The sequence below is a fragment of the Pongo abelii genome, chromosome 16 (genome assembly GCF_028885655.2).
Source record: "Pongo abelii isolate AG06213 chromosome 16, NHGRI_mPonAbe1-v2.0_pri, whole genome shotgun sequence".
NCBI classification, from domain to species: Eukaryota; Metazoa; Chordata; class Mammalia; order Primates; family Hominidae; genus Pongo; species Pongo abelii.
Window position 1 is genome coordinate 58,199,336 of NC_072001.2, and position 27,286 is coordinate 58,226,621.

At 37.3% G+C, this 27,286-nt stretch overlaps 2 protein-coding genes across 10 annotated transcripts in view; both read right to left on the reverse strand.

Annotated features, from left to right (window-relative positions):
• Window positions 1–982: 982 nt before the first annotated feature.
• Window positions 983–16,617, reverse strand: RSL24D1 (ribosomal L24 domain containing 1). The gene is given in 6 exon segments (NM_001133709.2): window positions 983–1,893; window positions 2,976–3,061; window positions 5,006–5,069; window positions 10,620–10,692; window positions 12,361–12,474; window positions 16,470–16,617. Coding segments are annotated over 6 exon segments (492 nt in total). The 5' UTR covers window positions 16,551–16,617; the 3' UTR covers window positions 983–1,819.
• A 6,022-nt stretch (window positions 16,618–22,639) lies between these two features.
• RAB27A (RAB27A, member RAS oncogene family) overlaps window positions 22,640–27,286 on the reverse strand; it is an 84,956-nt gene continuing 80,309 nt past the window's right edge. For all 9 annotated transcript variants that reach the window (XM_054531501.1, XM_054531504.1, XM_054531505.1 and 6 more), the window contains one exon: window positions 22,640–25,361. In XM_054531501.1, coding sequence (XP_054387476.1) covers window positions 25,163–25,361 — 199 coding nt within the window. In that variant the 3' untranslated portion in view covers window positions 22,640–25,162. The remainder of the gene's footprint in view (window positions 25,362–27,286) is intronic.

Sequence of the window (27,286 nt, forward strand, 5' to 3'; positions counted from 1 at the left end):
AAAGCAGGGGTTGCAGTAAGCCAAGATCACGCCACTGCACTCCAGTCTGTGCAACACAGCCAGACCCTGTCTCAAAAAACAAAAGTTCCCTGTAGTAAACATTATGCTTTGTTTCACTGCTAGCTACTCAGCACGGGCCTCTACCAAACAAGCTAAAACAAGGTAGCCTAAAAGTATTATACCATAACAACTTCTCAGGCAACATTTTCATGGGAAGTGATCCAAACAAGCTTAGAGGGTTATGGTGGGATGAAAAAAAAAAATTATGGCATTTGTATCCATATAGTTTAGAATGAGATCTGGGTTCTCAAAATACTATGAAATCATGACAAGGAAGAGAACTGTTTGGATGCTAAACTTAAGATGCAACATCAGCTCTTCAATTCAGCCCAATTTCCCCCAAATTGATGGTTGCAAGGACAGCTTGCTCCTTTGCTGGCAAGGTAGGACACTTGTTTCCTAATAAAATGTAACTTTTAAAATGTTTCTTTCTTTAAAAAATGAATATGGTATGTAGTAAAAACTCAAGAAATTTTACAAATGTCTTTCCTCACATGTATCATTTCCCCTAATCTTCAATCAATAATATTGTTTACAAATAAGAATACCCAGGCAAAACCACACTGGAACTCAGGTCTCCTAACACTTGGTCCAGGGATTGGTCTACAGCCTTAGTTTTCCTATCTAATACTGAAACAAAAAATGAGCCATTACTTTATAATTATGTAAGGCTTAAGAATTAGTGATTTTAAACTCTACCCTAAAAAACCATTATGCAAACTGATAGTTACTTAATGTATTTAACATACTTAAAACTGTAAACAATGTAAAAACACAGAAACATTAAGTATTAAGTATCTATTTCTCTTTAATTAAATGTATCTCCTACTTAAATGGGATGTGTGGGGGAAGATTTCTTCTTCCAGGTAATCAGTATTTCATATCTTTGTTCAGTGCCTTTAATTAATAAATATCAGCATTACTTTTTAAATGGTTTTATTTTATGTACAAATAATGAACATATGTTGTACCCATAAATTCTACTTTCCAAAAACAGGAGCTTTTTAAAAGAAAACCACATAATAACTTTTAAAAGGCGCTGGGATTCCTCTGCTTCTAGATCATTGCTGGGCTAGAAAAATAAAGTTTGTTCTACCAGGAATCACAAGTTAGAACTGAGTATTCTCCAAAGTGGAAATTCTAGAGTGTAGTGTCACTCCAGGAAAAGATTATTCAGTTCTCATCCCCAACATCCACAACTACCTATCAGAAGGGTTAAACCAGGTCAAAACAGTCCAGCATAATTAGGCTTCATCAAACAATGTCAGTATGCTCTTCTAAGATGCAAATAAACCAAAACAGGAAATACTAAAATAAAAATAATATCTCACACTGCCTTACAAATTGTTAGTTCCTTTTTGTATCCCCCCTTCCATAACATTAACAAAGGGAATATTTTATTTTACTGCAAAGAATATTTTATTTTATACATCACTAGCCATGAATTTTTGCCATTAGTTACTATACAAATGCTGCCTAGTGCCATTATCCAAATAGCACAACCATTTTACGTCCACAATTCACTTCTATAAGTAGAATTTTCATGATTTACTTAAGTACATCTATCAGTAAAGATTTAACACTGAGATGCAATCTAACATCCGTAATATCTGATATTATGTAGATGGCAATGTAGGAAAGATGTATTTTAATCGCTTTTCATTTAAGTGACCTTATGTAAAAAATAAAATAATTTAGCAGTTCCAAGTATCCAAAGGGCATTTTCAAATGTACATAAAAGAAATGGTTACAGAGATTTTTAAGGAGCATCTTCCATGTCCACATCCTCTTGTAACTGCTGTACCATTTTCTCTTCCAGCTGCTTCCCTTTGCCTTTAATAAAAATAAGTAAAAAATAAACAACTTAATTCAATGTGACCTTACAGAATTCACATCAACACTTTATAAAGGATCTTGCATGTTTTCAAGTAACATTAGCCACTCCTAAGAAATTTAATAGTAGCTAAACTAACATAGGTCTTATGATATGCCATGCATCAAATAAACATTCTACATACATTTGCTCATTTCACCCTCATAACAACCCCCATTTTATATATGAGAAAACTGAGGCTCAAAGACAGATTAACTTGCTGAAGGTCACTCAACTAGAAAGTCATGTAAGTCAAAGCACTGGCATGTGAACCTCAGCCACCTGGATCCAAGGTGCCTGCTCTTAACACTGTTCTATCTACCTCAAAGAGGATTACCTAAAAAATTAGGTAACAATGGTTCATTTCTGGTGCTTTCTGACTATCAGTTTGTTATCACGTATATGTGAAACAAATGCTCCAGAATTTTGTCTATTTTAATAAAATTTGGTACAAAAATAATACAAGTAGATTTACACAAATGTACTCAACATGTGATTACAGAATTTGACCTTTACTAAGATTTCTTTCCCTTTAAGTGATCTACATAAGTAAATTGCATAAGAGACTGTACTGGTGTTAGCTGAGCAAAAGAAGCAGTAGTCCAAATTTTAGTATCAGAATCATCTGCAATGTTACTGAACAGTGGCCCAGACTCAAAGAGCCTGGGCCTATGTATTTATATACTAAGTTCCCCAAGTTGGTAATTCTGATGCCAACCAAAGTTTGAGAACCACTAATAAAAAATATTGTCCTTTAATCAATACAACTGCAAGACAAAAATCATCTACAAAATTATTACTCAAATCATTTTGCATAACTTGGGGGGACATGGAACATAGAATTCAATGAAGGGAAAAAAGAAACACCATATAAATAGATTGACTGCCACTGGGAAATACACTGAATAAATTACATTTTTATAGACTAAATCATATCATAAATTTACTATGAAAGATAATATTTAAAGGAAAAAATACTCAAAGTTAGTTGGCACCCAAATACACAGACCACAAAAATCTAGATGTGCAAAGTAGTACTCACCGGCAAGAGGGGCTCGGATAAGATGGATGTTTTGCTTGACTTCTTTGATATCCTGAACTTTCTGTAGCTCTTTATTTTTCTTCAATCTGCAACAAAACACATTAAAGCCAAAATTTCAGTTACTAATACTGCTTTAAGAGGCATCAATTCACAATACAGCTTCTAAATTTTGTTACTTAAGTTAGCCCCACAGATGGGGAATGGAAACATGATGGCTGTCCTTCTGTTCACTCCCCTTTCTTCTCCCCACAACGCCCCCATCCAGCAGGAGCATCAACACCAAGTGAACAGAGCCTCTCAGTTCTCTCACATTATTCCCAAATGGCAAGTGGTGAACTTAACCTAAAAGAGATATATACCTTACATTTATTCCCAAATCTAAGGTAAGGTCACCTGTTAAGCCCTCACAAATGTACCTTTTCTTCCCTAACAATTCAAACTCAAAGTGGTTTTTTAGTTCGTAATTAGCTCGAAATAGGATTCCTACCCTACCACAACACTTGTTCGTTCATTCATTCTTTGTACCTAGACTGGCACAAAATGAGAGCTCAATACATAATTGCTGAGTAAATGAAGGATGTGATTCATGAAAAGAAGTAGTGCTCTACTACATAAAACAACCTTTAACTGTTACAGTGCCTAGATCTTTTCTCCTCAAATAGGTAAGTCTCTGTTATATAATTTTTAAAAAACTATTGGGTAATTACAAGAGCACAAAACACATGATATTCAATAGAAATGCTAACAGACTAGTTTTCAAACATTTTTGTGAAATGCTTTAAAATTTTTAAGCCAGAAAGCTGCTGGCACGTGCTTCTTTTCCATGACATATTCCATAGCAATTAATTTAAAAGCTAATGGTCCTGCTCTGAAAAAAATAGCTGATTCCAAGCTGGGGAAGAGGAAACATCTTGTTAGCTATAAAACATGAATGCACTCAAAGAATGAGAATTGTCAAAATGACATGACAGTCTGCCTGAAGGAACTCCCACAGGCCAAATTTGGGCCACTTAGAACATCAAAATAAATAATGACAATAAAGAATTATAACCCAATGTATACCATAAGAACCCATGAATACCACAGATGTAATATGAATAAAGGAATAAATCTTGAAATTGATGGAAAAGGGAAAGCTCTTTCTTACATGAGAAAACCAAAAAATGTAGAAGAAATGATGGAATTAGAAAAACCACCATTTGGCAACAATCACAACAATAGTAGTAAGTGATTCAGGCAAGGCTCTAATGAAAACCAAAACCAGTAGGTACAAGTTTGAGGAGTAATAGGCTTTTTATTGAATCTCTATGTATCTCCCCCAAGATATGTACTGATTATAAGGAAAACAAAATAGTAATCTTCCAGTGGAGAAACCTGACAGACATCACCTTAATCAAGTGATCAAAGTTAACATCACCAGCAAGGTGACATCATGTGCTTCCCGATATGATGCATGAGAAGGATACGCCATCATTTCTGAGACATCCCTGCCAAAGGTGCCTAGCCAAAATCTAATGAGAAAGATATCAGACAAACCCAAACTGAAGAACATGCTATACAATAACTTGACCTATAGTCTTCAAAACTATCAATGTCATGTAAAATAAAGATGAGAAACTGTCCAGATTAAAGGAGCCTGAAGAAATATGAAGGACTTTGTGTTGCTATGGGTGTAATCAGAATAACTGATGAGGTCTAAATAAGGTTTATATATCATATAATAGTATTACATCAATGTTAATTTCCTGACAGATAACCACACTGTGTTTATTTAAGAGAATGTTCTTATTTTTAGGTTACATATACAAGTATACTTAGAAGGAAAAAGCATTATGTCTTCAATACATTGTGACAAAGATAAAGTAAATGTAAAATGCTAGCAGAATATACAAGAGTTCTTCATATTATTCCTTGAAGTTTTTGGTAAGTCTGAAGTTATGTCAAAATAAAAAATTTAAAAAAAATACTAATGCCTCTAAATATCTACTAGTAATTATTTTCCAAAAGTTACTCCACACAAATACTCATACCTGTTCATTATAAATTTAGCTTGGCGCTTCTGTTTGATCTCTTCAACTCTCTTCATTGCATCAACTACAAAAAAATTCATAAGAGTTAGCAAATGTATGCACATTCAGGCGGTATGATCAACAAATGCATTAACAAACACTTCTTTATTATTCTGATTTAGAAATGAATTTACATGAAAAAAATTATTACAAAAAGGATCCCTACTCAAAAAGCTGAAGAAGGTATATACTCATGGCCATCATGACTCTCAACATTCTCTTTCACAAGTATCATTTCTCTAATTTTTATCTGACAAAAGTCTCTACTGCTGTTAAATTTTCCTTCCACTTTAAACCAATCCAATGCTTTTCAAATTTTACTATAAAGAGAACTCGGACTATTGACAACTAATCGCATTCTTAACTTGTAATTTCCATGAATAAAGACAGCATCTTTCTGGTTATGAACACTTAAAAGTGCCTGGGATATGGTCAGCACATGATATTGGCAGAATGAACCAAACAATCAATACTAATAAGTTCTCGACCACAAAAATCCAACTGTTTTAGAAAATGTCTACAGGAGTGTTGGCTAAAAGGGGGCTGAGTCCAACTATGCTCTAAAATCTCTATCAGTACTCTCCAATGAAAGACAAACCACATACGAAACTTTAAATTTTCTAGTAGCCATATTTTTTAAAGTAAAAAGGAACAGGAGGAAATTTAATGATACATTTTATTTAACCCAAATTTCCAAAATACTGTCATTCAATATGCAATCTATATAAAATTATTAGTGAAATACTTTATCCCTGTTTTCATATTAAGTCTTCAAAATCCAGCATTCATTTCACATTTACAGCACAACGCAATTTATACTGGCCACATTTCAAGTGCTCAGTAGCTCAGACACTTCTGATCTAGCTCTTTAAAGTGTAGTCTGTAGATCTAAAGAATAATAAGATATTTATATAGTCTTAAAATATCTCCCAAAAGTATACTTATTAATTAAAAAGAGTAAAACAGTAACTCTTCAGTGGAAAAACCTGGCAGACACCACCTTAACCAAATGATCAAAGTTAACACTGCTAGTAATGGAACTAATGGACAGCTTGTGTCTCCGGACAAAACACACTGAAAAAACTCGGCATCAAATCTCTGGTGCTCTTGCCAAATGTGCATTATCTAAACCTAATCTGAAGGAAACACCAAACAATCCAGTTAAGAAATTTTATACCAAACGCCTGGCCCATATTGTTCTAAACTGTCAATATCATGAAATATAAAGACAAACTCAGGAAATGTTCCAGATTACAAGAGATTAAAGAGACATGACATGTACTATTCTTACAAATTTTGCTATAAAGGATATTACTGGGACAATTGGAGAAATATGAATAGGACTAAGATTAGGTAATAATAGTCTATCAATGTTAATTTCTTGATTTTAATAATTGCAGTGTGGTTATGTAAGAGAATGCTCTTATTTCTGGAAATACATATTAAACTAGGGATCAAGAAGTATTTTGCATGCTTAAACAGTTCAGAAAAATATACACTAAAGGGAGAAAGGGAGAAAGGAGACAGAGAAAAAATTAATTTAACAAAATGTTAACATTCAGGGAGTCTGGATGAAGGATATCAGAGAACTCTACTCCTGCAACTTTTCTGTAATCTGAAATTAGGTCAAAATAAAAACTTTTAAAATGTAGCCTGGGACCAGTAACAGTGGCATCATTTGGGAGCTTGTTAGAAATGAAGGATTTCAGGCCCCACACAAACCTACTATATCTGAATCTACGTTTTAACAAAAACCACCAGGACAATCTTTGAGACCTCTAGTATTAAAGTAAAGCAATGTTTGTATAAATAACTCTAAGAAAATGTCAACTATAAATCTGCATATGCTGTAGCTCAGAATTAATAATATGCTGGACATGTAACTTTTTTTGTCTTTCAGCAAAAATAAGGACAAGTTCTAGTACTCAAAAGCATTTCCACATTTTAAACTTATTTAGAAGGGAAATAAACACAAGTGGCAGGACGATCCTTTCCGAAGAATAATATGCTGTATTTCCAAATATTCCAGAATATTGAAATATTTTGAACCTAAGAAGCATCTAACTGTACAATTCACAACTGCAAAGATATGGAACCAACCTAAGTGCCCATCGAACAACAAGTGGGTAAAGAAAATGTGGTATTTATACATGATAGAATAGTACTCACCCAAAAAAAGGAACGAAATAATGTCTTTTGCAGCAACTTGGATGGAACTGGAGGCCACTATTCTAAATGAAGTAACCCAGGAATAGAAAAGCTAACACTGTATGTTCTCACTTGTAAGTAGGGGCTAAGCTATGGGCATGCAAAGGCATACAGAGTGGTATAATGGACTATGGGGACTCAGAAGGGGCAGTGGGGTGGGGTAAGGGGTAAAAACTACAGATTGGGTACAATGTGCACTACTCAGGTGATGGATGCACTAAAATCTGATTCTGACAACCTACAATTAATCCATGTAACCAAAAAAACCACTTGTACCCCAAAAGCTATTAAGATTTTAAAAAGTTCAACAAAAATAAAATATGTAAAAAGTTCAAATAAAAAATAAAAAAAAATCTGACAGACATTAAAAATTCACCTGCAACACAGACAGCCATGAGGGACAAAGTGCAAACTATTTTTCCTGGTATTTTTGAAATTCTAACATACTACTGTTTCTACAGACATCAGTAACTTAATAAAGGTTGTTTAATCCATATCCTCACACAATTTGATAATGTAAGTAATGAATATACAACTCTTGTCAACAGATTAGTTTGTAGACAAAATGATACTGAAATATGAGGGGTGTGGAGAATCAATAAATCTCTTAGAAGAATAATATATTTTTCTGGAACACTACTGAAAACAACTTTTATTAATTGTATAAAACACCAGGAAACAATCTTAAATTCCAAAGATTCTCATACTATATACCTAGCACTCATACTGTACACTTAGCAGATCTTCTTAGGAAAATCTATTTTTAGGATCCCAGTAAAAAGGAAAGCAGAATCAGTGCAGGAAAAAAAAATCAATAGAGCAATGCTTCTTACAGAATTTACAGATGTATAAATGTGGGGGGCAAGAGAATGAGACTCTGTAATAAAACCTAACAGAAACAATAAAATAGGAGTACTCAGTAAGTGCACCAAGAGGGCAGAGACTGTGTGTGACCTGTTCATCTTTGTATGCCACAGGCAGTGCTTAATAAATGTGCACTGAATTAAAATAAATTAAGAACTGCAGAGAACATTACCATTACAGTATGTGAAGTCATACAGAACACAGCAGTATTTCTCTCAAGCAATGTAAATAACATGACACCAGCATGGAGGACCATGGAACTGATTATTCACGTATCGCTAAAACTGGATATGCACCTCTTTTCAACAACAACCTAAATACCCACTAAGTAAAAGTAGTTACAAAATATGTAAAAATGATCTGGAGCTGCTGTCTTCAAGTAATAACAACAACAACAAAGGTCAAAATGAAATAAAACCGAATGAAGTCCAGAAATGCCTCAGGACTGGCCGAGTGCGGTGGCTCACGCCTGTAATCCCAGCACTTTGGGAGGCCGAGGCGGGCGGATTGCCTGAGCTCAGAAGTTCACCACCAGCCTGGGAAACATGGTGAAACCCCGTCTCTAATAAAATACAAAAAAAATTAGCCGGGCGTGGCGGCGTGTGCCTGTAGTCCCAGCTACTCGGGAGGCTGAGGCAGGAAAATTGCTTGAACCCAGGAGGCAGAGATTGCAATGAGCCGAGATCGCACCACTGCACTCCAGCCCAGGTGACAGAGCAAGACTCCCATCTCAAAAAAAAAGAAATGCTTCAGGACTTTCCAATAATGTCGTGATAAGGGTGCCTTTTGAAATCAATTCAAGAATCCTGTAAGTTAATCTCTTTAGAAATCCTTGAGTTTGAATAAGTGTTACTTCCTTACCAAATAAACCCAATAAAAATCAACTGCTTTTCAGAAATTAACTCCTCCTCTAATTATAAAGCAGAAGGAAACGACCTTATTTTTTTAAAAGGGGCTGGGGGAGACCCAAAGGGTACAATAATTAGGATTAAGCATAGAAAAGGCAATTCCAAATCTAAACTCCAGTTTCTCCACATGGTCCAGGGTAAACAAAGCTTTAGAACAAGGTTGACCAACCCATAACCCAATATAAATTGGTAAACTTTCTTAAAACATAAAGAGATTTTTTTGCAATTTTTTTTCCCTTAGCTCATCAGCTGTCATTAGTGTTAGTGTATTTTATGTGTGCCCGAAGACAATTCTTCTTCCAATGTGGCCCAGGGAAGCCAAAGATTGGATGCCCCTGGTTTAGAAGGTGTAAATACTACTACAAAAGTCCACAAATTTACACTTCTTCCCCTGAAGTCTCATGACTGACTGGAGTACAGAAAGGGATGCCCTGCCTATAATCCATCAGCAGAGTAATAATGTTTGTGGAATTCTAAGCCTTACAGACTCTGGTTAACAAACCACATCACCCCCACACCCAATACTAGAAATAGCTACAGGCTGCATAAAGGTAGCCATGGGAAGAAAAGGCAGGGCCGGTGCCAGGCATGGTGGCTCACGCCTGTAATCCCAGCACTTTGGGAGGCCAAGGTGGGAGGATCACTTGAGGTCAGGAGTTCAAGGCCACCCTGGCCAACATGGCGAAACCCTGTCTATTAAAAATACAAAAATTAGCCAGGTATAGTGGCATGTGCCTGTAATCCCAGCTACCTGGGAGGCTGAGGCAGGAGAATTGCTTGAACCTGGGAGGTAGTGATTGCAGTGAGCCAAGATTGCGCCACTGCACTCCAGCCGGTGGGACAAAGCTAGACTTTCCAACTCCAAAAAAAAAAAAAAAAAAAAAAAAAGGCAGGGCCAAGGGTCCCAAACATCCAAACATACACAAATGTGGTAGAATCTACAAGCTAGCTCAAGGGATTAACTTTTTCTACATATGAGACTTTTTTCATTAAAGTCTCTGCCTATTTCAGGGAAAACAAAACAAAACAAAACAAAACCAAAAAAAACAAAAACTAGATATTATTGCTTTGAATTTCAGAAGATTATAACTTCATTTTTTACCTAAGTCAAACACTTAGAAATTCTCTCAGAACATTTGTAATGATGACCTTAAGCACTACACTTTTTAAGAAGCACTGAAGTTTATAAGGTATACAGAATACAAGTTTATATCCTAAACTACATGGTCTAAACATGTAAAGTGTGTTAGGTTTTGTGTGTATTTTAACTGTCCCACACTCACCCTAAAACAGTATTTTCTGTCTCTATTTTTTTCAGCCATTTTTATGTTTTTACATCTCTGTGTGGGCACTTCAAGTAGTACCAAAGTTAATAATTACATTATTTTAAAATGAACACACCAGCCAATTGCAAAAAAAAAAAAAAAATGAAAGATATGACTACAACAGAACCATTAAAATGAGGATAAAATAATAAAAGCCAAGGAATGATAAACAGAAAATTCAATATTTAAACAACAAACTGACACTTAAAGTTATAGTATTATCCCAAACCAGTCTCTCCTCAAAATTACTGGTATTTCTTTGTGACTTACTAGTTTTATTCCATAGCTCTCGCTGGTATTTGATAGGTTCATTTCTACGTTTTTCAAATTCAAATGAATTATCCTGTAAGAGGGAACAGAGGAGATAAATTTAAGGTTTTAAGAAAGGTAGAAAGGAAATATTTCTTAAAATGTCTTCTTTTCGTAAGTGTTCTGAATGAACATACAACTAGATTCACCCCTCAGGGTGATCTTAGAGAATATAGGTTTTCAAACTTTTTCTCCTTTACACACCTCCCTATTGAAACATCTCTCTATATACTAGTGATTCTCAAAGAGAAAGGAAGAGACAGTAACACCCCCATCCCTCAGAAGGGCATATAACAATTATCAGGATTACGAACTAAAAAACCTTCCCAATGTCCCATTCCCAGATAAGATTCAAAGCCAGAAAACTTTGAATTATGTTGAATCATATGAAACTGCCATTTTTTACAGATCAAAAAAAGTCAACATCAAGAATTCCATGTCCTTCCTGTAGGAGATGAAAAAAAAAAGAGAGAGAAAATTTCATGGGTTCAACCTAAATATCTATGTTATAGCAAAAAGGTATGAAAACTACATATATCTTCAAATAAATGAGGTGCTACTCTGCAAAATAAAAGTCAGGCCCTACATTTCTTCAGATCCCCTCCAAACATGGTTACCATTGCTAGTGGCTCGTATTTTTACAGTTAATGATCCTTTTAATCTTAAAACACACAAAACAATTTTGGAAAAGCTACAGGTATTTCTTGGTTCTCAAATCTATCTGACAGGCATATAAAACAGCACTACCTGTGGATTTAGCTACTATTTCTTTTATATATACACACCTTTATTCAGATCATAATAACCTCAACCACAAGGTAAATGGCAATCAGTAAATGACTGTAACTGGCAGTCTTTCCTCAGGCAGTTGCCACTTACATTTGGGTTGCTATGCTTCTTCTCATCCAGAATGAAAATTATTTTTGTGACAGTAATTATGATTTGGCCTTGCATCTGGTCAAACAATAGTCTTTATATTCATTGCAAAGCTCTGGTATTAAGGAGGTCAGGAAAGGGCTTCATGGAAAATGCTTGTAGATACTGCCCTTTAGCAATAAAAAGGTGGGAAAGGGGTCATAGGTTTGGTGGGTAAAGGAGGCCATGGACAGAGGCGACAGTTTAAAAGATCTTCCTCCCTCAAAGGTAGCCTGTACTGCATTTTCATCTCCTTCCTTTGCAGGGACTGAACGTGGACAGCTTCAAAATATCCTTTTATCAATTCAATATAACAATATAATGATGGAGGCTCACTCCATTAAATCCTCTTTCCCCCTGACTTCTCTCTAGTTCTCCTCACACCAACACTACTAATTTCTCTGCTCTCAGATACAAAATCCTGCTAAGGAAATCCAGAAACTGATAAATGAGTCTATTATAAACTTCACCTGAGCCTTGACTGCTGTTCAGAAATCCTTTATCTCTTAACTTCATCTCAAAATCTTTCAGCAGCAATTCCCAACTTCATCCCAAGCCATTTAAGTGATTTTCCTCTTTGTCTGCAAGAGCTAAAAATAGTAGCTCCACAGAATTACAGTTTTAAGGATCACATGAGAATGAGATTATTTCCACAGCCAAATACAAATAAGGCACTTATTAATCATGTTATAGGAGGCCTTGTTATGATTCATTAGATGACATACACCCTTCAAATACTAAAACTATGAAACGTGTAAAAACTATATTGATAGCTAACCATACTCACCACTGTAAGCTCTTTACCAGCTGCTTTCCGGAATGCTTTGGTCCACCTAACTTTGCGAGGATTGCGCCTCTTTTTAAAGTTTTTATGACATTTAGATTTGCAAAATCTGAACACCTACAAGAAAAGTTAAAATATTGAGAAGTCAACATTAAAAACTTTTCTAGCATAAGACGTTACCCCTACTAGACAAAAAATACTTTCCCTTCTACTTAAACTGCCATTTAGAAATGTGTAAGAGATATCAGATTAAATGGAAACAACTATTTTTTGACTATCAAACATCATCCCAAGCAAAGGCTAAGGGGCCCTGAAAATATTATTTTAAATTACTAATCATTTATATAGAATAACAGTAAAATTATTTCAAATAAAGGGAACGGTTTTAAGTAAAGTCATTTATTTAAGTCCTTTCTTAATTCAGGATAATTTTCAAAATTCACTGTCTCTATACCTCAATGGGGATAAAAGTATCAAACAACCATTCTGAAATCTCCTTTGAGTCTTTCCATCTTCCTTGTTGAAAGCACAAAATAATTTCAAAAGCAACTAAAACTGGTGATACAACAGATTTGTTTTTGACTTACTCATAGATCTGCTAGCAAGATTCTTTACTACTTTAACTCTCCACCTTCATCCTAAAGGATTTAATCCTTTAATAGTGCTAACTTACAACTTGACGCTTCAACATGTTTCTGAAATGGCTTATTAGGACTCATTTTATAAATCTAACAGTATTATTTTGTTACTTTGTAATGCCTTAGAACACACTGCAATTTGTGTATGCCCTGGAGGAAATGGGAAGAGAAAAAGTAATTATTTGGGGTTTGTGGATCTTGGTAAAGAAAATTAAGTTGAATTATCACACCTAAAAGGTATGACAGATAATTAAATAGGTCAAAATAAACAGTACAAACACTTCAAACTAAATAAGCCTGTGTATGTATCACAAATCACAATACTTTTCACCTTTTATATATGTTGCCCTATAGGGAACTTCCAAATAGGTCACTACACACAGCAGGACAGTTTTCTTAGAAACTGTTGCTATTAGTTTAATCTGATCCAAGCCCATACCTCCTACAGAGCTTTCTCCTAAGAGACTAGAGTGAAAGCATGTCTATATCCTTGAGTTCATTTCCAATAGACTAGAAAATATAAGAACTACTAGTCTCCTGGAGTAGCCTACTATAAAATCATAAATAGAAAATGAATATATGAAAATCATTGTGAAATGAATTATATTTCAATTGAGTATTTGCAGCCCAAAATACTATTACTTTTTTAAGCAAAAGCCTTCCACATTTAATATCTACTAGATAACCCTTAGGCAAATTCCTTTTTCTACTATTTATCTAATGGGAGGACTAAACTTGTTTTGGCTCCTCTCAATTCCAAATAGACCCAATGAGGAATCTACTTGGTTCCTTATCTAATAGGTATTACCTGAAAGGCACAATGAAGGATCTAAAGAGACCTGGAACCAGAGGAGGTGCAAAGGAGATTCAATCAGCAAATAAAGAGCATCTATGTGCCTGATGTTGTACTAGTGCTAAGGATACAAGAACAATTAAAATTCGGTACTCTACCTTGAGAAGCTTAGTCTAGCAATGTGATAATCTCACTTTGCAATCAAGAAAGATCAAGATCTGACTAGGATATAAACAATGGGATAAAGCTATAATCATGTATAATGTAATATGTAAACACATATGAGGAAGTGGTTAAATCTGTGGCGGGGTAAGAGGTGGACGGCTTATGTGTCAGGCAAAGCTTTATGGTTTCAAGTTTCTCTTTTAATTTAGTCCCCCAAATGCTAACATGCTAACAAATGATGCCCCATACCTTGGACTCAAAGTTCTTCAAACCTTTCTTATTCCACTAATTCAACGTTTATTAAGCCCTCATTAAGACTGTATTTTCCCTGTTTGCAAAGTATGTGCAAATATGGAGAATTAGCATTAATTCTACCCTGAACCCATTTATGCCTAAGAAGAGTAAAAGGTGAAGTTTCTATTAAAAACAGTCTAGAAACTAAGAGAATAAAGGCAGAAAGACTAGTTAAAGCCTGGGAAACATAGCAAGCCCCTGTCTCTACACACCTATACACACACACACACACACACACACACACACACACACAATGTTAATCTCCCCGTCTCTACAAAAATTTTTTTTAATGTTGGGCATGGTGGTGCACACCTGTAGTCCCAGCTACTCAGGATGCTGAGGAGGGAGGACTGCTTAAGTCCAGGAGACTGAGGCTGCAGAGAGCCATGATCACACCACTGCACTCCAGCCTGGGCAATAGACAGTGAGACCCTGTCTCAAAAAAAAAAAAAAAAAAAAAAAAAAAGACTAGATAAGAGGCTATAAAAGTGGTAAGAGCCTAATCTGAACTAGGACAGGAAAGTAGAAAGAAGGCAAAGCCACCACTATCTTTGCAGAGGCAGGATAGGTAAGACTTGATAACTAGATATAAAAGGTGAAAAGATTCAGATGACTCTCATGTTTCTAGCAAAACTATCCGGGCACTTAAGAGTGGTATTAACTCACAGAGCAAAAAGATCTGAGGTACTAAGGAATGCTCTTTCAGTAGGCCCACTGTACCTACTGTTAGGTACATCCAATGGAAAATTCCGATTTGGAGCTCAAGAGATTTAGGTTTGGAAATCAAGAATAAAAAAAGATTAGATACTTGTTCTTTGTTAGTGCTTCAGGCCCTCTTTTATTTCCTCCAACAACTCTTCTGGATCCACTGGTGACTCCCAACCAACTCTACACTGTCCTTATTCTTCATCAACTTAACTTCCACTGTGTCTACCAAATCAATACCCAGGTCTTGACAATTCTCACGATCTGTTGTTCTAATTCCAATATCCAGCCGACAAGCATCCTGGACGAAAATCACAAAATCGTAACGAGATCATGTATAAAACCATACTGCCTACTCTGAATTAGACCCCAACCTGGCAACCTTTTGGTTCATTTTTATAAACTTATCATGTTCCTGAGAGCAAGTATTCAAAATCTTCTAGGTTCTTTTACGTTATCAAACATAGCTTTGGTCCCTCACTTTCAGCTGAATCCCCTGGATCTAATTAATGAGGTCAATATCTTTGATCTGTTACAGAGATATAAGGTGATGAAGTCAGACTTGTAATTATTTAGCATGTCAAATTTACCTTAAAATACAGATTCTTAGACCCTCTTCCCCTCCCCCAAAGATTCCAACTCAATAGATTTGGTGAAAACCAGGAATCTGTAAACGCCCAGTAATTCAGAAGCAAACGTAAGAGATCAAATTCTGAGAAACAATGTGTTTCTCTGAGAAAGAGAGGAACGGGATTCATTCTGTAATGACAGGATAAATTCATGTACCATTCAAAACGTCTTTCACAACTAGGACTCATATTTATTATTTACGTTTACAGACTTATTATACTTGTGGCCCTACGCCCAAGGCTCTATCATCATTTACAATCCAGTCACTTCCTCAGACAAATGTATTTGCTCCGCTCTCTGCCTTTTCTCAAAATGTTCACTTTCCTTCCACTTAGAAGGCCCCCCTCCGCTTTCTTCCGCAAAATTCAGGATCCAAGATAAATATCACCTCCATGCTGAGTCTTTCCGTACAGGACCCTCCCCAACTCACCTGCAGTAACTTAATACATAACTCTACCATTAAGCAATACGGAACATTTCCATCAACCTCTACACTTTAGTATGGACCTTAGTACAATGCCTGACAGGGTATACACTCAACAAAGTTTACTGGATTCAAGAACGTGGCCCACGTACATGAGTGGCCAAACAGCCCTCACAGACATCTAAGATTCCTGGTAGGCGCTAGCTGGGATCGCTCCCGAAACTCCTCGCTGCCAACGCCACCCAAGGGTGGCCTGGTGGCCAGCGCCGCTCGGAAGACGGGCAAGGAGAAACTCCCGAAGCGGAACGTTGAGAACGGAGACCCAGTTAAGCCACCCTCCCAGGGGAACAACGGGAGAAAACCGGGCCAAACACGGCAGACGCAGATGCACCCGGCACCGAGCCGCCGCGCCCAGGAACCACGGGAGCTAGGCTGAAGTAAGGACTGGTGTCGACCGCCTCACCTTGCAATCGTTGCGGACGAACATCATGCCGTGTCCAGGATAGATGGGCCCCGAACAGAAATAACACTTCTCGATACGCATGTTGATCCGGCGTGGGACCCACCAAACAAACGCCAAGCTTGAGAGGAAGTGATGCAACCCCGTCACCGGAAGTTACCTTCTTCCCTCTTCCCCGACCGGAAAAAGGCAAGCGTCCTTCGTTCTCGCGGGTCTGTTAGACCAGATGCGAACACGACGGTGCCTCCGGCGGTCGTGTGGTCAAAAGCGCTGCCGTTTGACGCAGGCGCAGAGCTGCAGACCAGACGTGTTCGCTGTTACTTTGGGGAAATGTGGTTCTGCGCCACCTTGTGAACTTGCTCTCACAGCGCCTAGTTTTTTCTCTCTGTGTGTCGGCATTTATGCACGTATTATGTATCTTTGGTTTGTGCTTCGCCTCGGAGTGCTCTCGAGAGCGCTCTCTTAACTCATTTGTCTGCTGCCTGCCTTAGACCAGCCCTCGATTTTCGTCCCACAGTGATTTGCAGGGTATAAGCGGCGAAGACCCTGCAATCCAGCGTTGCTTCGAACATTGCAATGAAAACGGTTGAGTAGCTGATGCTCCAAGGACTTTACCAGCAATTTTTTTAATATAAAATCGTGTTATCCGCCTACCCCCCATTTTAATTAATATACATATGTAGTAAACAAATACTTTCGCCGGAAACTACGACTCCCTCCCTAGACCTGCGGTCTTCCTCCCCAGGGGCAAAACAGTTCCGTTTTTTACCTGCCAGAGCTTTTCTGTGCATAGGCAAACATGTATATTTGTGTGTTTGCCTGTCTCTACGTCCTCTTCTTTATAATACTAGTTAATATGCTATTTACTCTTTTCTGCATCTTGCTGTTACCTTGTCTCCCTTCATTGGAATGTGAGCTCCATGAGGGGCAGGGATTTCAGTTCGTTTGGTTTACAACCGCATCCCAGTATCTAGAATAGTCCCTGGCACATAATAGGCATTTGATACATATTTTACTGTAAAAGGGTATTTAACATTCTTTTTCATATATATATGCCATTGTATGAAAGTATTTTAATTGGTTACTAATCGATGGGCATTCTTATCTTTTGATATAATAAGTATCTTTATTGGTACGCTTTTTCAAGAGAGGGTTTATGTAGAACTGCTGGATCAGAGGAGCTGGATATAGATATATAGTTTTAAAATTTGGCAGATAATACTAAATTGCCTTCCAGAAGTTTTTACCAATTAACACTCAGCATCAACAAATAAGATGTCTGTTTCACTACACGGCTGTGAAAAGTGATCTTTGCCAACCTGAGATGAAAATTTATCTTATTATTATTTCAACTTGAACTTAATTACAAATGATGTTAAGAATCTTTCACAATGTTTTTCAACTTTTTTCTGTGAATTGCCTGTTCAGGTCCTACGTAGTTTTCTATTCTTTCGTTGATTTTCAACAGCACTTTACACGTTAAGGTTAGTCCTTTGCTGACATGCATTTAGAAATTATTTCCCTATCAATGTTTTAAGCTTTGCTCATGGTATTTTTCCATGCAGAAATATGTTGTTTATATATTCAGATTTATCCAATTTTTTATGATTTTGGATTTGGTACTTTCCTTTAAACTGCACTTCTCACTCCAAAATTGTTTTTCAAAATGTTTTCTCTTATGTTTTGTAGTTTCATTTTTTTGCATTTGAATTTTCAACTCGTCTGGAATTTAAGTATAAATGATATAGGACTCCAGTGTCTTTCCCTCAGTGCTGTATGTTGATAAAGCATCCTTTCCCCCACTCACTCATAATGTCACATCTATGGCTCCATTTCTGGACTCGGTTCCATCATTTTATTTATTAATGTGCCACTCCCCAAATATTTAAATTATTGTCATTTTTTGAATAACTGGGTTTACCTCCTCTCCCTTTCTATTAGTTTTCATGCTGCTGATAAAGACATACCCTAGACTGGGCAATTTATACAGGAAAGAGGTTTAATGGACTCACAGTTCCATATGGCTGGGGACACCTCACAATCACAGCAGCAGCCAAGGAGGAGCAAGTCATGTCTTACATGGATGGCAGCAGGCAAAGAGAATGAAAACCAAATGAAAGGCAAAACCCCTTTAAAATAATCAGATCTCGTGAGACTTAACGCACTATCATGAGAACAGTGTAGGGGAAACTGGCCCCATGATTCAATTATCTCCCACCAAGTCCCTCCCACAACACATAGGAATTATGGGAGGTATAATTCAAGATGAGATTTGGGTGGGGTCACAGCCAAACCATATCACCCTTCCTTCCTTGTCCTTTTATTCATTTTTTATCTGGTTATTCTTCAACATTTATCTTTTCATTTTAACTCTAGAATCAGTTTGTATAGTTATAATCTTCAAATACACACATTTTTCCTTTTATTGGATACTTTTTCTTGTCTAGTCATTCAACCAGTAATTCCAGAGTAATGTTAAATAACAAAGGCACATACCAGAAATTTTAGTAATAAACATCTGCCCAATACTTTATTGTCAACCAAGAGACTGAAAATTATTTTACTTTGCTTTATTCTTCCTCTCCTATCCTCCTCAACAATTATGGAAGAGCCTCACCAATCTTTGCAAACTTTACACAGTTCCTTCCCAACTCTCAGTTTGCTCCTACTACTTCAAGAAATTTTATACCCTTCCCATATACATGAACACCCAGGTTTACCCTCTTACCTTTGATGTCAGAGGCCACATCCTTTATCTGTGTTCTTAATTCCATACCTTAAGGCTTCATCTGAGACTTTGTTCCCTTCAGTCTATGAACACATTCAGTGCTTCACTTTAGAATGAGTGCGTGTATAGCCAGCCTTAGAAATTGTTCTTTTCTTTCCACCTATTTTAATGGAATGCAAGATTGAACTGAAATCTTGGAAATATGATTCCATTTATCCTTCTTAGGGTTTATGATTCCTAAATCTAAGGGTATGTGTCTTTTATCATTACTGGAAAATTCTCAGCTATTATCTTTTCATATACTGCCTCTTCCTTCAGTTTCTCTAATTTCTCCTTATAGAATTCCTACTAGATATAAGTTGGAGCTTTTTTTCTTCCCTCTGTGTCTTTTAACCCCTCCAGGACTTTCTCCTTATCTCTGTCTGCTGAATTATGGGTAATTTCCTCTGACCTGCCTTCTAGAATTTCCTCTTCAACTCTGTCAAACCTGTCATTTAACCTCTAACCATTAAGTTTTGAATATCAATGGCTATATTTTTCATTGTTGGAAGTTTTTGTTTTTTTTTAATTCAAACCAGTCTGGTATCTTTAATATTGACTTCTTTTCAGGATTTTTTAGTTCCTTTCATGTTTGTGATTATCTTAAACACTTTGACTTTATGGTCTGCTTCTGATAAGTATATTATTTGAGGTTCTTAAATGCCAAATCCTGCTGGCTGTTTGGTCTGCTGGCCCTTGCTAATGATTGGAGGTAAGAATGAGGAAGAAATAGATTGTAATTTTTCATTGTAATCTCATCCATAGTAGGGTGTTTTTTGGCCTGTGCAGAAATGTTCCATCTGCAAACATTTTTGCTTTGCTTCCACCAAGTAATCCAGAACAAATCACTTCTTTAAAATGTTAATTTTTGTTAATTTCTTGATTGAACATACCCAGAAAAATTAGGTATTATACACTTTAACCTTAAACCTGTGTTCAAGCCGACTTGTGGTTGTAAATTTTCACAAGAGATTAAAGACATAGACTAGGTCAGCCGGGCATGGTGGCTCACGCCTGTAATCCCAGCACTTTGGGAGGCCAAAGTGGGTGGATCACCTGAGGTCAGGAGTTTAAGAGCAGCCTGGACAAGATGATGAAACCCCATCTCTATTAAAAATACAAAAATTAGCCGAGTGTGGTGGTGGGTGCCTGTAATCCCAGCTACTCGGGAGTCTGAGGCAGAGAATTGCTTGAACCCGGGAGGCAGAGGTTGCAGTGAGCCAAGATCGCATCACTGCACTCCAGCCTGGGCGACAGAGCAAGACTCCATCTCAAAAAGAAGAAGAAAAAAAAAAAACCATAGAGCAGGTCCTGGATTTCTGTGTGTTTGGGGACAGAGGGCTGCAGTTTCAGCACCCTATTCTCAAAAGGCCCAAAGTTTTCTTTACTAATTCTTTGTAGCTATTATAACAAAGCATCCTGATTACCGATACTGGCAAAACCAAACCAAAAGCAAACCACAATCAGCATCAGGTTGTTTTAAGTTCCATCTGTTGTCTGTTTTTAAGGGGAAGGAGGTGGTCTTAGGGCATTGCCCATATTTTTTTGAGAAATCATCGGTACATTTTTAAAAAATATGTTCATACTTTATCCAGCATTATCTAAGTATCTTATAATGGAAGAGCTTATTAGTTTTATAAATACCTATATTACCAATAACAGAAGAGCTGGAAATACCACCATAGAGATTTCCAATTTATAAAAATACCAAGTGAAACATGTCTTAAATAGATTGTTAGCCATCTTGACATCAACTTCAAAAGATCAGAAATTATTTCTCAGATTTCTCAATTTTTTTTTTTTTTTGAGACAAAGTCTTGCTTTGTCACCCAGGCTGGAGTTCAGTGGCATGATCTCGGCTCACTGCAACCTCTGCCTCCCGGGTTCAAGCGATTCTCCTGCCTCAGCCTCCCAGTAGCTGGGATTACAGGAATAAGCCACCACGCCCAGCTAATTTTGCGATTTTAGTAGAGACTGGGTTTTACCATGTTGGCCAGGCTGGTCTCCAACTCCTGATCTCAGGTGATCTACCCACCTCAGCTCCCAAAGTGCTGGGATTACAAGCATGAGCCACCACACCTGGCCTAGATTTCTTGATTTCTTACAATAAATTAGTATGGACTTACTATATGTGAACCTTTTTAAACATTTTTAACGCTGTTTTTGTTTTCAAATTGTATTCTTCTGTCTTTTAACATTAACAGTGGCCCCTTTTGAAAACTCTTTCTCTTGACCCTGCTGCCTCTTTAAGTCCTTTACTCAGTCAATCAACAAACATTTGAGTACCTATTGTGTACCAGGCCTTTTTCTGAGTGACGGTAACAGTTTTGAAGAAAACTACCTAAATCCCTGTCCTTGTTTGTGGAGCTTATATCTTAATGGATGTAGACAAATATATAAATATGTCAAGTGAATCACATGTCAGCCTCTTGGCTAAGAATAATTGTAAATACATCAAGTGGTGAAATATTTACATTGAGTGATATGAAGAAACGCAAAGCAGAACAACAGGTCAAGGAGTGACAATCTGGTTGGGGCCCATGAAGGGGAGTGACTGCTCTTTTATATAAGGTGGTCAGTAAAGTTCTTTGGACAAAGTGGCATTTGAACAGTCTTAAAGGATAGGAGAGGTATACATGGAACACTAGCATTCCAGACAGAGGGAACTGCAAATGCAAGAGATCTGAGGCAGGAACATGCTTGACTGCTCCAAGGAGGCCAGTGTGCCTGAGAAGAGTGAGGTGGACAGTGGTAAGAAATAAGGTCAGAAGGTCAGAGAAGCCATCTCTCCACATATACCCTCCTCATCCAATCCATGACTGTACCCTCCCCAGCGTCTCTTGCATCATCTCTCACCCCTGCCTGATCTTAGTTCAGGCCTTAATCATCCTTGTTTTATCTGAGATTGTCTACTACAACACTTCCGAAATATAGGTGCTCAATACACGTTTGATAACTTTTTTTTTTTTTTTGAGACAGTTTCGCTCTTGTTGCCCAGGCTGGAGTGCAACAGCGCAATCTCGGCTCACTGCAACCTCCGCCTCCTGGGTTCAAGCAATTCTCCTGCCTCAGCCTCCCAGGTAGCTGGGATTACAGTCATGTGCCACCACACCCAACTAATTTTGTATTTTAAGTAGAGATGGGGTTTCTGCATGTTTGTCAGGCTGGTCTCAAACTCTCGACCTCAGGTGATCTGCCTGCCTCAGCCTCCCAAAGTGCTGGGATTACAGGCGTGAGCCACCGCGCCCAGCCTGATAACATTTTTAATTACTTTTCCAGAATATGTTGTCTTGGCTGGCCCCTCAGTGAGCACCTAATGGAACGTGTATCCCTGAATTTCATTTCCTTTGGCATTACAACCTCTGTTATAAAACTTTGTAATAATAAAGTTACATTCACACACAAATTTGACAGACTAGACCACTTTTTTATTACAGCTTAATTGGCACATGGTTCACTGAAGATACACTTCACTTTTACATAGGCTTGTAAATAGAAAAATACACTGATGCACAAAAAATATAGTACTTCAATACCAAACTTAAATGATTTCCAAAAAGAATACAGGTTATTTCAATAATTAAAGGTGGCTCTTGTGTGTGCGCTATATCATGTATACACTTAATTGTATGTTTAAGGCCAGTGGAATCTATAGCTAATTACTCATTTGGTTCTTGAAAACTGAAACATGCAAACATTCTTATTTTTATGTTTAAAGACATTTAATGTGTTATTCTAACACAAATACGCCATATAGACTATGCCCTGATATGTAGCTGTAAAATTATATTGTACTCCACTGAAGTCTTATGGCAACTATATAAGGCACTGCTGTGTGATTATGACCCTGCTCTTTTTTTTTTTTTTTTTTTTTGAGATGGAGTCTTGCTCTGTCGCCCAGGCTGGAGTGCAGTGGCGCGATCTCAGCTCACTGCAAGCTCCACCTCCCAGGTTCACGCCATTTTCCTGCCTCAGCCTCCTGAGTAGCTGGGACTACAGGTGCCCGCCACCACACCCAACTCATTTTTTTTTTTTTTTTTTTTTAGTAGAGACCAGGTTTCACCGTGTTAGCCAGGATGGTCTCGATCTCCTGACCTCGTGATCCACCCTCCTCAGCCTCCCAAAGTGCTGGGATTACAGGTGTGAGCCACCACGCCCGGCCAAACCTGCTCTTGAAATGTCTAAATCTTTTCCTCACTAGCATATACAATTCAAATGCACAGGCCTCCATGACTTCTTTGGAATTTAAAAGAAGCCTTCATTTCAAGGATAGAAATATGTAAAATGTTACCAACCATGGCTAAGTTTGTTATGGGAGTAGTGCAAGGACAGTGGAAAAAAAAATAGGCTTTTTCATTATACTTATATTTTTCCTTTTTCAAAAATAAATTTAGGGGGTACGAGTACAGTTTAGATACATGAATATATTGTGTAGTCATAAAGTCTGGGCTTCTAGTGTAACCATCACCCAAATATACTTATATTTTTCTAATTACAGTTCTACCAAACATTTGCCACCACAAAATACATGTATTTTTATTCTTTATTTAAATTATGGTGAGTGATATTTCTTCCTAAATAGCCATTAAGGTCTCTGGAAGTTTTGATCTACTTTATTCAAACCACTTTAATAAATAAGACTTTTCACCTAAATGAAATATCTTTGAATTTTATAAACGACTTCCATGAAACATATATTAAAACCACGTTTAATTTGGTATGAAGACACTTTGGCAATGCAGCAGAATACATGATCTTGGCAAGACCCAGCAAGTACAGTAAGTGCTCATGAGCTCTATGAAAAATACAAGCTACAGAATACTTCATTTTTCTTTTATTGAACTACAGTACAAATGTAACTGCTTCAATGTGAACATCTATCTTCCACCAAATAGCAAACAGGCATCTTATGTAATTAAAAACTAATTATTTCAATTCCACCAATGGAAAAGCAAAACAAGTTGCAAATATCAACAATACAGAGCCTGCTGGTAAAGACAGAGATGAGTAATTTATAAGCTAATTAAGCTGCAGCCTGAGGATGCCACATCAACATTATAAATATGAAGAAAAAGAAACTAAATATTTACTCATCACAAGTAACTTGGCATAAGCACCAGCTATGTTCAGATGTGGCCAGCACACAGGCCAAGTATAAATGTACAATCACAGTGAACTAAAGCCATAAAATCTAGTTCCCTGACCCTTCAATCAACCATTCAGAGCAATGGGAATATAGCGGGGAGCCAGAAGTCCCACTTTGGTTGCTCATATTACATTAAGCCACCCTGCCCCACCCCAATCCCCTTCCCACCAACAAAAAAGTCACCATGAGTGTACAATTGGTCAATCCAGTTTATCCAAGGTCTATAGATATGGCCATGATTTGTCCTATATTCATGTTAAATAGAATGCTTACATAAAATTAATACTCAAAGACATTGAGCTGATGTGCATGTATATTAAGTGGCTTTAATGGTATTTTAGAATGTCACCTGTGGCATGAGTCTTTAAATCTGGATTGAAGACTGTGGCGGTTTTATAATTGCATGTAAGATCTTAAATGTAAGACTCTGGGCCTACCTACATTAAGGCAGGTGACAGTACCCTCATTCATTCTACCTAATAAATACACCCTTCTGTGAACGCAAAATTCTGAGTCCTTGAATGATTTACTATAATAGGCTAAGGTTTTATAAGGCACTTTTGGCTCCGAAATATTTCTCCTAACAAGCTGAATCTTAAAGAAATATTTACAAAGCTGCAACAAATTAATTTTAGAACCGGATGCTTTATTCGTAGGTCTAATGGGGATGGTGAGAAGCAATTTGTACACAATGCCCATTAATCTCTCACTGTGCCATGTATCAATCACAGAGAAGATCCCAGGCATGGGCCACCTGAACTACTATGTCGCTTACTTGACTTCTCAACAGCCACATGCCCCTTTCTCCTTTTCTTCACTTAACTGATCCATAGAGGCATGACCATTTGATCGCACCACTCCTTCAGGAATCCAGGACTTGTCCACACACCGTTCCATTCGCTTCATTATCAGGTCCAGAAGCATCTCAATTGCTTGGCTTATGTTTGTCCCATTGGCAGCACTAGTTTCAAAGTAGGGGATTCTGGAAGACAGAGACAACTTAGGTAACAACATGTGGAGGGAAAGGACAGTGACCTTTGCTCTTGATAATTCAAATTAGAGAATCGATAGAATACAAATATACAAGACGACAAAACATTTTACCATCCCAGAGTACATTAAAAAGTGAAAAAGACAATAAAATACTCACACTGCGTTTCCAGTAGATATGCAAAACTGGAAATTTTAGACTCTTCAAAATATCAATTTTCGGCTAGGCGCAGTGGCTTACACCTCCCAGCACTCTGGGAGGCTCAGGTGGGCAGATCACCTGAAGTCAGGAGTTCAAGACCAGCCTGGCCAACATGTGGAAACCCCATCTCTACAAAAAATACAAAAATTAGCCAGGAATGGTGACATACACCTGTAATCCCAGCTACTGGGGAGGCTGAGGCTCAAGAATCACTTCAACCCGGGAGGCAGAGTTTGCAGTGAGCCAATATTGTGCCACTGCACTCCAGCCTGGGCAATAGAGTTAGACTGTCTCAAAAAAAAATCAATTTTCATTTTTTTTAAAGGAACATACTTATGCAATATATATTTTGGTAATATATATTGATTTACTATAAAAAATTTATAAAAAGATATAAGTAGGGGATTCTGGAAGACAGAGACAGAATTAAATCTTATTTGCTGTAAGTTTTTGGAGGGTTTTTTGTTTTGAGACAGAGTCTCTGTCACCCAGGCTGGAGTGCAATGGCACGATCTCAGTTCCCAGGTGACTTCCCAGGCATCGATCCTCCTACCTCAGCTTTCCCAGTAGCTGGGACCACAAGCGCACACCACCACGCCTGGCTAATTATTGTATTTTTTTGTAGAGACAGGGTTTTACCATGTTGACCAGGCTGGTTTCGAACTCCTGAGCTCAAGCTACCCACCTGCCTTGGCCTCCAAAGTGCTGGGACTACAGGTGTGAGTTGCTGCACCCGGCCTAGTTTTAAGAATTTAAAACTTGATTCTTGGTATGAAAGCTGTTTAAATTACTCTAAGTGAAAAGTAAAACTTGAAAACTTTTAGAAGAAAATATAACAGACTTATCTTTTTGACACTGGAATAAGAAAGGATTTCTTAATATAGCTATAAAAGCTCAAACCACAGAGAACAAGTTTGATAATCTTGACAATGTTAAAGTTTAAAACTTTGGTGCCACAACATATATCATAAGCAAAGTTAAAAGATGAGCGACAGGCCAAAATATATGGTGTTTCATATAACTTGCAAATGGGTTAGCATCCGAAAAAATAATTCCTCAAATGAATTAAAGTAATAAACAAGATAATACGAAACAGACTAAGGATATGCACAGGAAATTCTAAGAAATTACATTTATGAAAAAATGTTCAACCTCACCCAAAATAAGGGAAATGCAAGTTAAAATAATGGTATATTAACTCACACCCATCAGATTGGCAAAAATATAAAAATCTCCCAATATCAAGTATTGCCAAGGAGAAGAAAAGAGGAACTTGCATTTACTGCTTATGTTAAGTATAAACTGTTATAACTACTTTGGAAAATAAGATGGTAATATCTGGTAAAATAGAAACATGCATGCACTATGACCCAGCAACAGCACTCCTGGGTATACATCTAAAGCAGAGCCAAGGCATGTTGATGGGCAGGAAATGAGTTACAGGGATACCTGAGACATCAGCAATGCCTCAGTCCTTAGGGCAACTGAGAAGGTCTTCGGGCAGCCAGAGTTGCTGAACCAGTCTCCTCCAACCTTGAGCAGCCTTATCTATTTATCCCAGTGAGCTGTACCAATATTATCCTTTTCTGCAGGTGCCGTACTATGAAAAATATTCAGAAACCCTGTCCTGGAGCAGCACTATCCAACAGAACCTCCCACAGTGATAGGAACTTTCCATATGTATATCATCCAGTACAATAACTACTAGCCATATG